At 33.4% G+C, this 13,120-nt stretch overlaps 2 protein-coding genes across 2 annotated transcripts; one reads left to right on the top strand and one right to left on the bottom strand.

Annotated features, from left to right (window-relative positions):
- Nucleotides 1-4,671: 4,671 nt before the first annotated feature.
- Nucleotides 4,672-7,014, top strand: LOC120070651 (galactose mutarotase). Its single transcript, XM_039022481.1, has 5 exons — nucleotides 4,672-4,847; nucleotides 4,941-4,990; nucleotides 5,203-5,329; nucleotides 5,790-5,894; nucleotides 6,279-7,014. Exons 1-5 carry the CDS (start codon nucleotides 4,733-4,735, stop codon nucleotides 6,899-6,901), a joined length of 1,020 nt encoding a protein of 339 aa, XP_038878409.1. The 5' UTR covers nucleotides 4,672-4,732; the 3' UTR covers nucleotides 6,902-7,014.
- A 797-nt stretch (nucleotides 7,015-7,811) lies between these two features.
- LOC120070686 (zinc finger protein VAR3, chloroplastic) lies at nucleotides 7,812-12,221 on the bottom strand. The gene is made up of 7 exons (XM_039022529.1): nucleotides 11,757-12,221; nucleotides 11,296-11,413; nucleotides 10,783-11,129; nucleotides 9,655-9,771; nucleotides 9,084-9,200; nucleotides 8,432-8,530; nucleotides 7,812-8,131 (listed from the first exon to the last, which is right to left on the bottom strand). The coding sequence occupies exons 1-7, from the start codon at nucleotides 12,146-12,148 to the stop codon at nucleotides 8,011-8,013; spliced, it is 1,311 nt and encodes a 436-aa protein (XP_038878457.1). The 5' UTR covers nucleotides 12,149-12,221; the 3' UTR covers nucleotides 7,812-8,010.
- Between the last annotated feature and the right edge of the window lie 899 nt (nucleotides 12,222-13,120).

Genomic DNA, 13,120 nt, shown 5'->3' with positions numbered 1-13,120 from the left:
TTAAAAAAAAATTATTCTAAAAATTAACAAATTCAAGTAAAAGAGTAAAATCTAAGTACATCCAAGATGCATTCATTTTTATGTATCTCAATCTCATCACACACATAAAATATTAACTAAAAATTTTAAAAAATAATTAAGAATGATTTGTCATGTGACAAATTAATTTGCTTTCAAATTCCATTGGCAACGGCCTCTTCTTCTTCTTCCTGAGCACAAATAGCACTAAAATCTTCACATCTTAGCACATAATTCTCCACCATTAATGGCTTACATAAACAATTCTCCAAAATTGAAACTCGCCTCTAAATCTCCTAGAATAACTTTACTATGATTTTTTAATTTTTTTTCTTCTTTCAATTGAAAATATATTGATCGATGAGAACTTTTCAATGTCCTTCCGTTTTTTTTTTCTTTCTTTCTTTTAAGTTTCTATTGCTAATTGGTTTTGCATCCATTCCATTTTTTTTATAAATATATATGTGAAAATATTTTCAAATAAAAAAATTGAGAAATTGGAATGGATGGCAAAACCAATCAGAGAAATTGCAAATGAAGTTGAAGCTTTTTGGATTTTGCATATATAGCATAATTTTTTAGTTTTAATTCTTAGTTTTTCTATCTTTCCATTTTAACCTTCTGCATTCCTTCTCCCTTTATGGATTTGAATTGATTTTTTGGTAGAAAAATCTAATGGGTCTTTTTAAAAAAATATATTTAATAATAACTAAATGTTATAATTAAAATTTAAAATGTTACCATTTTATATTTTATTTTATCTTTTATACAGTAACATTGAAAGAAAATATATAGGGGCAATATATAACAATTTTAACATTTGAGTTCCGAATTAAAATGTCTTTAACCTAGTTACCCCTTTCAATGACACATTTTTTTCTCCTTTTTTAGTAACAAATTTAGTTCATTTTATTTATATTTTGCACATATTTTCAAATTAATTTGGATAGTTTTAGAAATTTTAATTTAATTTAGTACCATTATTAACATAATTTTTGTGGGGTAATGGGTAGATTTCTTTTCTATTTGGCTAGCTATGTTGGTTTTGTTAGTACAAATGTGAAACACTTGAAAGATAAGAAAAAAAAAGTGAAAAAAAAAACATAAATAAAAGATGTTAGTAAAACATGTATATTTCATTCTATAAGCACAATATTCCAACTGTAACTGCAGTATATCATATATAAGACACGAATGTATTAGACATAGATTAATGAGTATTTGAAGAAAGACATTAGTGTATCAGCAGTATATTTAACAACAATCAACATTCTAACTGTATCAACAACTTATATAACAACAATCAACATTTAATCAGTAATTATTTTGAAGTAAAGTACGAGTGTTTCATTTTATAAGCATGATATTCTTGGTGTATCAACAATATGTTAGTTATAAGACATGAATGTATCATACACCAATCAACAAATACTTGAAATAAAACATGAGTTATCAATAATGTATCTAATGGCGATCAACATTCTATGTGTATCAACAGTATATCACATATCAATAAACTTTTAAGTGTATCGACAAGTATATGCATATCAAACAACTTTCAAGAATATAATGTTAATAGTATATCGATAGTATATCACATATCAATCAACATATGAACAATATATTAGATATCAAATAACTTTCAAGTCTATCAACAGTATATCAAATATAACAATTTTTAAAGGCCTTTTGGACTTTCTAGGTTCAGTAATTGGGTTGGGATGAGTTTTTTTTTGTTATATATGCAAACCTAAAAAATATGGAGTTACAGACCTAATATTTGTATTGTTTTTGGCTAATTGTGCAACTTGTCCTATAAAGAAATGTCACTGTCTATTATGTTGGGTTGTATGTCCTAAAACTCGTAGTTTTGTAAACAGTAAACATATATGAAGTTTATTCAAACAAGTATTGTTGATTGTTTAATAATTCTAAATCCAATAAACTACGAACCCTTGGCTATTGTCATGAATAATTAGACTTTATATGGAGACGTAAACTTGATCAAGTTCGAGTAAAATAGCCTAAACAGTCCGTATTACTTGGATTATGTTGGGTACCTATTTCTGGAGATACTATTGGATACGGTCTGCTCTATGATTGTTACAAATGTTGTAAAGTGTCATAAACGATGTGATCGGTTTGTTCATGTAGAGACATGTGAGCGGGGGTGTTCTACTCGATGAGATTGTATAAGATAGACCACGAAATAATCACTGTCACGTATTAACACCATTTACTGTTAACACTGATTAATTTCACTTCTTGATGACCTAGATAACCTGATCTAAATCCTGAGTTGTCTATGAACTCCTATTTATTCGAGATTATTCCTTGATCTGTATAAGTGAGGGTAAGCTCAATATCGTTGCTCAATATGCCTCTCATTTCAGGGATAAGACCGAGTAGATGGTTGGGACATAAGATTTGCAAGATGGAATTCACTCTACCCATTTTAGGGATCGTAGAAAGGTTGTTCCCTTAAGGGTTGATCCTGGGTCTTGAACAAGGGGCCCTATCCTTTCATGGCCTGAGAGGGAATGGATTTAGTGATTATGTTCCTAAATCAATTGTTCATTAGAGGGACAATGGTACTTAAGGAGAAAAGATGTAATTCAGGGGTATTTCGGTATTTATCCTAGCTGAGGTTACGAACAACCTGTGAAGTATCAACTTATTGATGATGGTTATATCAAATGGGCACACAATATATCTACAGTGAGAGGAGTACAACTAAAGGCTATAGTGGACAATCCTGTTAGTTGACGAATGTTGATTAACTAGGTTAAAAAGTTTGACCGGTTAGTCTCGGATCGTTAGAGCCCATGATCTGTAGGTCCATCGAGTCTCCTTGCTAGCTCACTATGGACAAAATTGAGGAACTAGGTGAAGTAAGAATTTGAAATGTTCAAATTCGAGTTTTAAGGAAAATTTTATTTTATATGAGATATAATTTACAATTAAATCATTGATTTATTAATTAATTTATCTTTTAGAGTATACTTGATCATTAGCATGAAAGTGTTTTTTAAATTTGATTAATGTGATTAATCAAAGCTAGATGTTAAAAACAATTTAGTATGTGATATTAAATTTGTTTATTAAAAACTTGAAAAAAGTCTCTTCCATTGTCAAGATCTTCATAACAGAGGTATCACCCTATTGCACGGATCTTGATGTTTAGGGTATGGAGCCACCGCCGTCGAGGTCAACGTGCGTAGGAACATAAAGCTTATAGGGTCACCACTCCCCGTCTTTATGTGCCTACGCGCAGGTCCGACCCTTCCGTTTTTACGGAAACTTCTGCATGCAGCTTCTCCCTTTCCGAGGGGAGTGAATCTCACTCGGCTTGTCATGCAGTAATCCTGATCAAAATATAGCCTGCAGTTGATGCCTTAATTGAAATTGTTTTGATTAAATAATTCCTAAAATTAGAACATTATATTTCATTTTTTTTAATAAAAAATTTAGTTAGTGAAAAAATCCAATTGTTGGATTTTCCCACTAACTAAGTAGACTTTGAAGTGTCACTTCCCAAGCTTGACACCTAAAGATTAGGTGCTAGTGGAGTTTGAGGTGGAAGACATGTAAGATAGGATTTTACATGTATTTTTTCTATAAATAATTTGATTTTTGAATTTTGTAAAATCTAATGTTTCTTTGACTATTGACCTAAACTCTTCCACCTAAATCTCTTTAATCTCTTTTTACTAAAGTGAAATTCCCTTGTTTTCACTAACAAATTCGTCCCACAATCGTGTTCTTCAACCGGAGAATAGCGAGGATTTTTCGTTGGTGGTGTCGATCAAGTTTGGGAGAGGAAGATTGCGGTGGATTCTACAAATGTTGTAATTTCTAACCCTTTATACATGCTTTCTTGTTTTTTATGTAATTAGAACGTTATCGATCATTGCTTCCATTATGCATGTGTTCTTTATATTCCATCATATTAGTGATAGATGCTGATAGATGTTTATCAGTATCTATCAACATCTACTAGTGATAAATAATAGTAGTCTATTCGTGTCTATCACTTACAGATAGTGACATTTTGCTATATTAATAAATATTTTGGTTTATTTTACTACATTTGAAAATAACCCTAGAAAAAAGAAAAAAAATTGGTTAATTAGTTTTGTGATTGGTTTAATTTCTATTTAGTTCTTAAATTTTAAAATGTTTGTTTATATTTTTAAACTTAATTTTTCACTAAATGCTCACTTTCAATTTTTTCGTTAATGCTTACAAATTAATTTTGAAAAAATAAAATTAATTTTATTACGGATGAAAAAAATAGGGAAACTGCATTAACTATAATTTTTTTAATTATTTAGTAAACATTAATCCTAAAAATTAAAAGTGGATATTTAGTTAAAAATAAAGATTAAATTGAAACAAAATTCAAATTTATAACCTCTTAAATCTAGTTCAAAACTTGGACTATGTAATATTTTGAAATGTCTAGACGAAATGAAAACTAAACTCAGAATGGAGAGAAATACTCTTCCCCAAATATTTTATAAATGAAAAATTAACTGAATTTGGCATAATCTTAGGAGATTATGACGTCATTATCTCGGCTGAAAATTTAACGGTTTGATGTTTCTTCTAATATTTTATTAATACTCTACGTTTCAAACATATAGAGATAGATATATAATCCTTTGTTTTCTTCACTGTCACTCTCTCTCTCTTCGCACGGAAAGGTATTCCAATGGCGGATCAGACTCAGAAACCCGAGCTTTTCGAACTCAACAATGGAACCATGCAAGTTCTCATTTCCAATCTTGGTTGCACCATCACTTCTCTCTCTGTTCCAGACAAAGATGGTAACAAACAAATTTGTATTTGCATTTTCCCCTTCAGTTTTTTGGGTTTTTTTTCGTAATGTTGTTGATCGTGGACTTTATGCAACTTTGCAGGAAAATTGGCTGATGTAGTCCTTGGATTTGATTCTCTCGACCCATATCTGGTAAGATTTTTCGCTCTCTCTGATGATCCATTTGAATTCGATCGTTCATTATCCGCGATTCAAATGGTTCTGGAGATCTCGGAATCGACGGAGTGTGAGGTTTTAATGGCCTGTATTTTCTTTCTGAACATTCCGACTAAAGGAATTGAAATGAAATTTGTTATGTTTGTGGATATGATTTTCTTATGTTGATTGGATTTCATTATGAACAGAAAGGTCTTGCGCCTTATTTTGGCTGCATTGTTGGTCGTGTCGCTAATAGAATCAAAGATGGGAAGTTCACACTCCATGGGGAACAATACTCTTTGCCTATTAATAAACCTCCAAACAGTCTCCATGGTGAGGAATTGGAAATTTTCATTGGTTCTGTCTGTTCATGGATCTCGCATGTTGCAATACTCGGAGGTTTTGAATTGCAGAGAATTCTAATTTTACTCAAATTATGACCTGAATCTGCTGTGAATTCTTTCTTTGATCTGAAATCTTACAACATGCATCGAGTTTATATTTCCCATTTGTTTTGTTATTTCAATTATTTGTTCGAACATGTCCTCCCTCCCCAACCCAATCTACCTTGTGGTGGAAATCTTGGTTGTTGATCATGTTCATTTTGTTTATAAGGGCATGCAAAGTTTTAAAAGAATTCTGCTAAATTGAAGTATCTTCGTCGAATATGTTACATTTCGTGGTGCTGAGTATATGGAAGAAACTTTTAGTTTTGCTCTTCTTCGCTTCTCCCTATCTGTATGATATTAGCATCTTTAGGAATAGTCTGAAGTACTCTCTCTTCTTCTTTCAGGTGGGCACAAAGGATTTGACAAGAAAGTATGGCAGGTGAGTGAATACAAAAAGGGGGAGAATCCGTCCATCACCTTTAAGTATCATAGTGCTGAAGGAGAGGAAGGTAATCTAATATTCATCCACTCATTTTGGTTTACCCAGATGATTTAGGCCCCATTCATTAACCATTTGATTTTTAGTTTTTAGTTTTTGAAAATTAAGTCTATAAAATACTCATTTCACCTCTAGTTTTTGTCTCTTATCGACTTTTTACCGATGTTTTGAAAAACCAAGTCAAATTTTGAAATCGAATAAAAAGTAATTTTTAAAATTATTTTTGTTTTTGGAATTTGGCTAATAATTCAACTATTGTACTTAGGAAAGATGCAAATCATTGTAAGAAATTGAAGAAAATCGCCTAATTCTTAAAAACTAAAAACAAAAAACGAAATGATCACCAAAGGTGGTCTTAATTTTGAAGATTAGCAATTTTTTCCTCTGGCAACAGGTTACCCAGGAGCTGTCTCTGTTACTGCAACATACTCACTCACTTCGAGCACAACAATGAAACTTGATATGGAGGCAATTCCTGAAAACAAGCCCACCATAATCAACTTGGCTCAACACACCTACTGGAACTTAGGTGGCCATAACTCAGGGGATGTTCTCAACCATTCAATTCAACTTTGGGCAAACCATATAACACCAGTTGATGAGAACACTGTCCCAACCGGAGAAATCATGCCCGTCAAAGGCACCCCTTTCGATTTCACTTCTGAAAAGAAGATAGGTACCTCTATTCATGAGGTTGGCATGGGATATGACCACAATTATGTTCTTGACTGTGGAGACGAAAAATCGGGGTTGAAGCATGTTGCAAAAGTGAAGGAACCATCGAGCAGTCGGGTCCTGAACTTGTGGACCAATGCCCCTGGAGTGCAGTTTTACACAGGTAACTCTGTCAATGGTGTTGTTGGTAAAGGAGGGGCTGTTTATGGTAAGCATGCAGGCCTTTGTTTGGAGACACAAGGATTTCCCAACGCAGTGAATCAACCCAACTTCCCATCTGTTGTTGTTAAACCGGGTGAGAAGTATCAGCACACTATGCTATTTGAGTTTTCAGCCGAATAGAGTTATTGAGTTTCTAAGAATAATTTGTGACAATAAGGTTCATTTCCAGTTTATTTTACAAAAAATAGTTTTGTTTTGAGTATTTCCTCAATGCCTTTGCTTTGGCTTTTACTTATCCTTTTCTTTTATCTGGAAGTTTGGTAGATGAGTTGTTTAAAGCATCATATTCTTTTAGGATTGCAGATGGTATAAAATCCCACTGCCAAGTGTGGTTGGACCTTGCCTTTAGCTAGAGATCTCTCCTCTTAGGCCCATCATTGTCAAAATCCCTTTTATCTTTAGACCTTGCTGAAATTATTTGACATAAGTTTTAGTTTAACTTACCTTGTTGGAACCCCTACCAATCACTCAAGGTAATCTTTGGTTCATGAGATTCTTGGATGCTCATTCCAAGACATCTTTGGATGGCGGTTCTAAATAAAACAAAAATAAAAATAACAAAAGACATCTTTGGATGGTTGGAAAATCTTGAACATGCAAGTCCAATAAATATTACTTCCACATAATTGCCCCTTAACCAACATAGTTTAGGGGCATGTCATTTTTTAATGGGTTAAAATCACTCGAAAACATATTTCTAATCAATCATAAATCGAATAAAATTGCACTTAAAAGTGAAAAACCAACTTTGATCTATAAAAACCCACAACCCATATGATTTTTCTTAGTTTTTCTTAGTTAAGCTATATAAACATCATTTTCACTTGTCATCACTTTTACTAATGTTTTAAAGCCAATTTTGAAGACTAAAAAATATTTCTTAAAACTTATCTTTTTTTTTGAAAATGGACTAGAAATACATCCCTTTCCTCGTAAAACATTATAAGAAATTAAGAAGAGAGACTTAATTTTCAGAAAATCAAATAATTATCAAACAAGATCAAAATAATTTTAGATATCACAAAAAAAGTGATTTTAATCAATTTTTTTTAACTCTCAAATATTAAGTCAAATACCTCTTCTTCCAATAAGATTTCTAGACAAAACTCCTTGGAATTGAACAGAGGGAATTAAAATACTAATTTAACGCCATAAAATAATACAGCTAATGGAAAAATAACTCAATCGCCAAACATTCCAAAATTTAATCAAGTTGTTGGCCTTGAACATCATCTTTCCCTGGGTGACTCCCATAGTTGCTCCTCATACTCGGCACTTATTTTTTGTTTAGGACGCTCAACATTGCACTTGCGGCAGCTCATGTTCCCTCTATAATTTAGAAAGTCACACCTATAGAAACCAAACGTTTTGACATTAGTCCTCCTGTAAATTGGTTAAACTGCCCATTGAAACATATGAGACTGACATGAGTATAGCTCAGCATAATAAACATGTATTTTTCTTAATGTTGGAGGTTTAAATCTTCATCATCATTTAATGAAAAAAATAATAAAAAGAAAAGTCAAAATGAGCGGAACTCAATTGGTATAGTGCTTATATTGACAATATCGAAGTCAAAGGTTCGATTCTCTCACCCCACATATTATCAAAATAATAATAATTATAAAGGGTGCATGAGAGTAAACTTACGAAGGACATTCCCATTCTCCTGGATTCATTTCCCTCTTTGGTCGATGTTTTCGACAACGCAAACACTTCTTGTTATTGGCAAAGTTCATGAATGTACATCTGTGTAGGGTAAATGCACCAGCAGAGAACATTGTCAAACAGGAAACAAATTTCACAGAACACAAGAACAGATGAACGTGAAAGTTGCACAATTAAAAAAGAGATGCAAACCTATCAGATATAAGTTCAACTTCTACGTATAGGCTAGGGCCGCTATAGGCATGTAGGGGCTAAATTATCAGCCAAAAAACATGTCAAATCAACTAAACTGACCAACAAACCCCTCCACAAAATCTACTTCTGCAATTAATCAGTTTTTCAGTTGGTTCGTAGAAATGAAAGAAATTGTTTTTCTGAAATAGAAATCAGAGTGGTAGGTTGGTATCAACATCCATTTTACCTCTGACCCACTTTTTCTCCTGAGGCTAGGTACTAGATTTAGTATCAGATCCAATATCTTGACAAAACTATTACATAATCGAGCAATCAGATCCAGCAGACAAACGTGAAATGAAACAGACCATTCTCTATGAGTGCATGTAACTACAGACACCTACTGTAATTGAAAACTACAATATTGATGAAGTGACATAAGGATAAGTAATGAACTTACTGTGGGCAGACCCAATCTCCCTTCTTCATTTCAATTTCTTCACCATTAAGCTTCCTCGGCCCCTCTGTTTTGCATTTTAAGCATCGAATATTTCTTGAGAAGTTCATAAAGTTGCACCTATTACAAAACGAATGGAACATGTAAAGGTTAATCTTACCTTAATTTTAAAAACAGATCGATCCCATAACATGTAAAGTTTAATCAGGGATGTATTTGATGGATTGATTTTAAAAGAAGCATTGACGAATCAAGATAAACTGCCTATTTCCAGAAAAATGATCTAAAGTCCTCTTATATTACTAAACATCATTACATCATATTAGAACAGCAGAAACTATGCTCAAAACTCTTGCAACAATAGTTTTAGGCGAAGGAAATTATTGCTGAATCAAACAATATTTCTCTTAGTACACACATGACACACACCTGGGGCTGGATCATTGATACAATAATAATTTATATTTATTGTATGAACTCGTAAGAATATTATTTAGTTTATCAATAAAGTCAGTATACGAATATTAAAAAACCAAAAACTTGAAAGGAAAAAAAAAGGTGAACATGTACTTACTCTGGACAAATCCAATCTCCACTTTTCATTTCAATATCATTTGCCCATACTCTTTTAGGACCATCTTCATTACATTTTAAACATCTTCTGTTTCTTGAAAAATTCAGAAAATTGCATCTGCAAAAAGGAAGTTTTAAATCAAAATATCAAGAGTTAAATTAAGAGGATTTTGGGTCTCATCCATATCTCATCAGCACAAAGATATAAAGCTTACAGGTATGATGAAACATTCATGAAGAATATCCATGTTTTTCTCATCACAAGCTTCTTACAACTTTTTTTGCATGTCAACCTTCTTAATAATCATTTATATTCTCACGACAAGGTTATAACTTTTTGTAATTCATAAGGTTTCCTTTAAGGAATTATGAAGTGGAAACACTGCAAAATAAACAGTATGCAAACTAATCTCTCGCCCTAAAAAACACAACCCAGCTTCCACCCATCCAATCTCTTCCTGAACTTTTCCAAAACAATCCAATCCTAACGGCCATATTGCTTAACATGATCCAAAACATCCTTTGATATAATAATGCAATGGTGAATAAGCATTCAAGTCAAGGTCGAGGTCTCTTTCAGGCCACAGATGGGGAAAGTAGCCTAAAATTAATTTAATTGGAAACAAAATGTCAAGGGCATAAGCGTCAAAAAAAAATAAATAAATAAAAAAAGAACCCTTATCATTTAATCATCTCTTGAATAATCAACCACCAAAAGCCAATGAAATTAATAGTTGGATTGATATTTAGAACAGGCTGTAATGAATACTAATATACTGCTCGTCCTTGAAAGAGCTTCAGAAAATGCTCTGTCGTCCAATTGATCATTCATTTTCCTTGGTTTTGTGCAGTGTATTTGGTGGGGCTTACTTTTCACTTTTTAAAAGTTAATCATCTATACCCTTTTCTTTAATTTCTAGGAGAGACGTAAATGGTAAAAAAATAATAATGAAGAGACTGATCAAGTTAAAGTAGCTTTGTACCTGCCTTCTAGCTCCTAATTCAAAGCACAGTCCCTAACAATAGTACCAAGGTAGCTTTGTTTTTCACTCAAAAGAAACAAAGAAATTCAAGCTAGTACAAAAGTAGTTCAACAAAGGAATGAAGTTACATTCCAGAAATAACTTACTTTGTACACATCCAATCTCCTCTCTTCATCTCAACATCTTGTGTTGAGGCATCATTAGTAAATTTTGATGGTTTTTCTTTTCTTGGGGGAGATTTTGTATCGTCCTTCACTGCTGCTGGATCAAGGGGTTTTTCACTCAGTTCCGATAGCTCAGAAAGCAATTTCCTCACAGAGACTTCGACATGCTCTCTACCAGATGGTTTGTCCCCTCCAGACAAAACAAGTGGATCCAATGCATAGGTCAACAATAATCGAGCTATATCCACAGTTCTTGCAGTTGCTTCTGTTTCCTTTAAAAAAACATAAGCTCTGTCACAGGAGCCTCGAAGGTTGCAAGTACTACAAACCTGTACAAAGTAGATATATTGAAATGAAAAACAAACCTTATGACATATGCTTGAATTTACTCAGTTCCCCTCTCAAACTAGACAACATTGACTCAACCAAGCCCGTGGTACAAGGAAATCTAACTGATGAAAAAAATAATTACGATATTTAAGTGAGACCACATACGTCCCCTTCATCTAGTTGCACATAAGCCCTCAACCTTTTGGCTGAATTAACAACTTTCCGGAAGAGATTGGGACATCCATCCTTCACAATCGTTTGAATATCATCTGTGGACAATGACCTGCACAAAGAAAAAGTTTCAGATTCTAATCCCTGAAAAACGTACCTCCCTGTGAGACAAGGGCAGTGATCAATACCACGCTAAGTAATGCAAGTGGACAAAGACACTACCACATTTCCCTCCCAAGAACAACAAAGATAGTCTAGGCAATGATAATCCAGAATCTTAAACCCTAAGGGCCATAAGGATCTTTCAATTCAATCCAAGTTTAAGATGATTACAAAGTACTTTCAAGGGTATGGAACATCCATTCCCAGAAGATGCAACCGTCGTCAAGCCAATATCAAGTCCAATTTCTAGTCGACAATTTTCAGAAACAGAAACCTGTAAACGCCAAACTCACTTGAAAATATCGTAGCGGTCGCGTGCAAAGCTAATGCAAGCATTCTTCAACACGTTCATGTCGCTGTAATCAGTCACGGATGGCGTAGCTGCCTCACCACCGGTCCCATCTTCGGTCGCATCTTCTGAAGGAGGTTCGATCAAGTAACCTTTGGTCCTCAGGCCGTCAACAAAGGAAACCCATTCAGGCCATGGGTGGTGAGTGAGGGTGGAGTGTGGTTGGGGAGCATCAGGGCCGCCGCTGCCGGCGGAATCAAGCACGGTAGAAGAAATGCGCTTGATGAAAGATATGAGCTTTGGCGGGAGTCTTCTGGGGAAAAGGAGTGGCGATAGAGCTCTGGATGTAGTTCGGGATATTGAAGTGCCGACGTGTAGGAACTTTGGAGCTGCCATGATTGTGTGTTTGGTGAATTTCGGAAATGAGAAGGGTTTTTTGCCATTCGGTGTTTTATATGCAAATGGGTTTTAGGAAGATGAGAGAAACGAGACAAGGGTCCATTATTATTATTATTTTGGAAAAAAAAAATTGTTGTCCAACTTTAGGTTAAGGCCAAATTTATCCAATGTAAAATTTCATAGAATTGTTTTTATCATGTTTATCTAACTATATTACAAACGTATTTTATTTATAGACATAGATACTAGTTTATCATGGTCTGTCTATCGTATGTAGATGGTTCATTTTTCTATATTTAAAAATAGTCTTGATTTTAAATTAGAAAAGATTTAATTAATAGAAGATTATTTTATAATATCGATGAAATATGGTTTGCAATCCTAGAGATTTGATTTTAGAAGATTTTCATAAAAAAAAATTATTAAATCTACATTTCAATTACAATGTCATCTTCAATTTCTTTTTTCATAATTATTTGCTTTATTTTGTTTTTACATATTTCCTGTTTGTCTTATATATATCAAAATTTTCATGTGATTAACATATAACACGGTCGTTGGAATGGCTACTTGGCAAAAAAAATGATTGGAACGAAGCTCAAAATTTAACAGCAGCGAACAAAACCTGTAAAACATATTTGAGAAAAGTTGAGTTGCAAATTACGCTCTCTTTAAGACATTTCACGGCTTTGCCATTTGTATAAGCAATTCGGATAGAATTCCACGACGTCCTCAGGATGAATTTGTAACACCCAGATCTTGACAAGAATTCTTGAACTTCTAGGAAAATGCATGCTCAGAGCCTAAAGGGGGTAAATATAACACCCGAGCACTCATAGGATTTCCTTAGAAGGAGAGAAGAACTCGAAGTTCAAGCTTCGGAAGGGAAGAGTTAAATTAAGTACCTAGATTATGTCTTGGAGAAAGAAAATTTTCTAAGTGTTGAAAGTATAGTAGTTTGGAGTAAAA

This window comes from Benincasa hispida, chromosome 2 (assembly GCF_009727055.1).
Source record: "Benincasa hispida cultivar B227 chromosome 2, ASM972705v1, whole genome shotgun sequence".
Lineage (NCBI taxonomy): Eukaryota > Viridiplantae > Streptophyta > Magnoliopsida > Cucurbitales > Cucurbitaceae > Benincasa > Benincasa hispida.
This window is presented reverse-complemented; position numbering and strand designations above follow the sequence as displayed.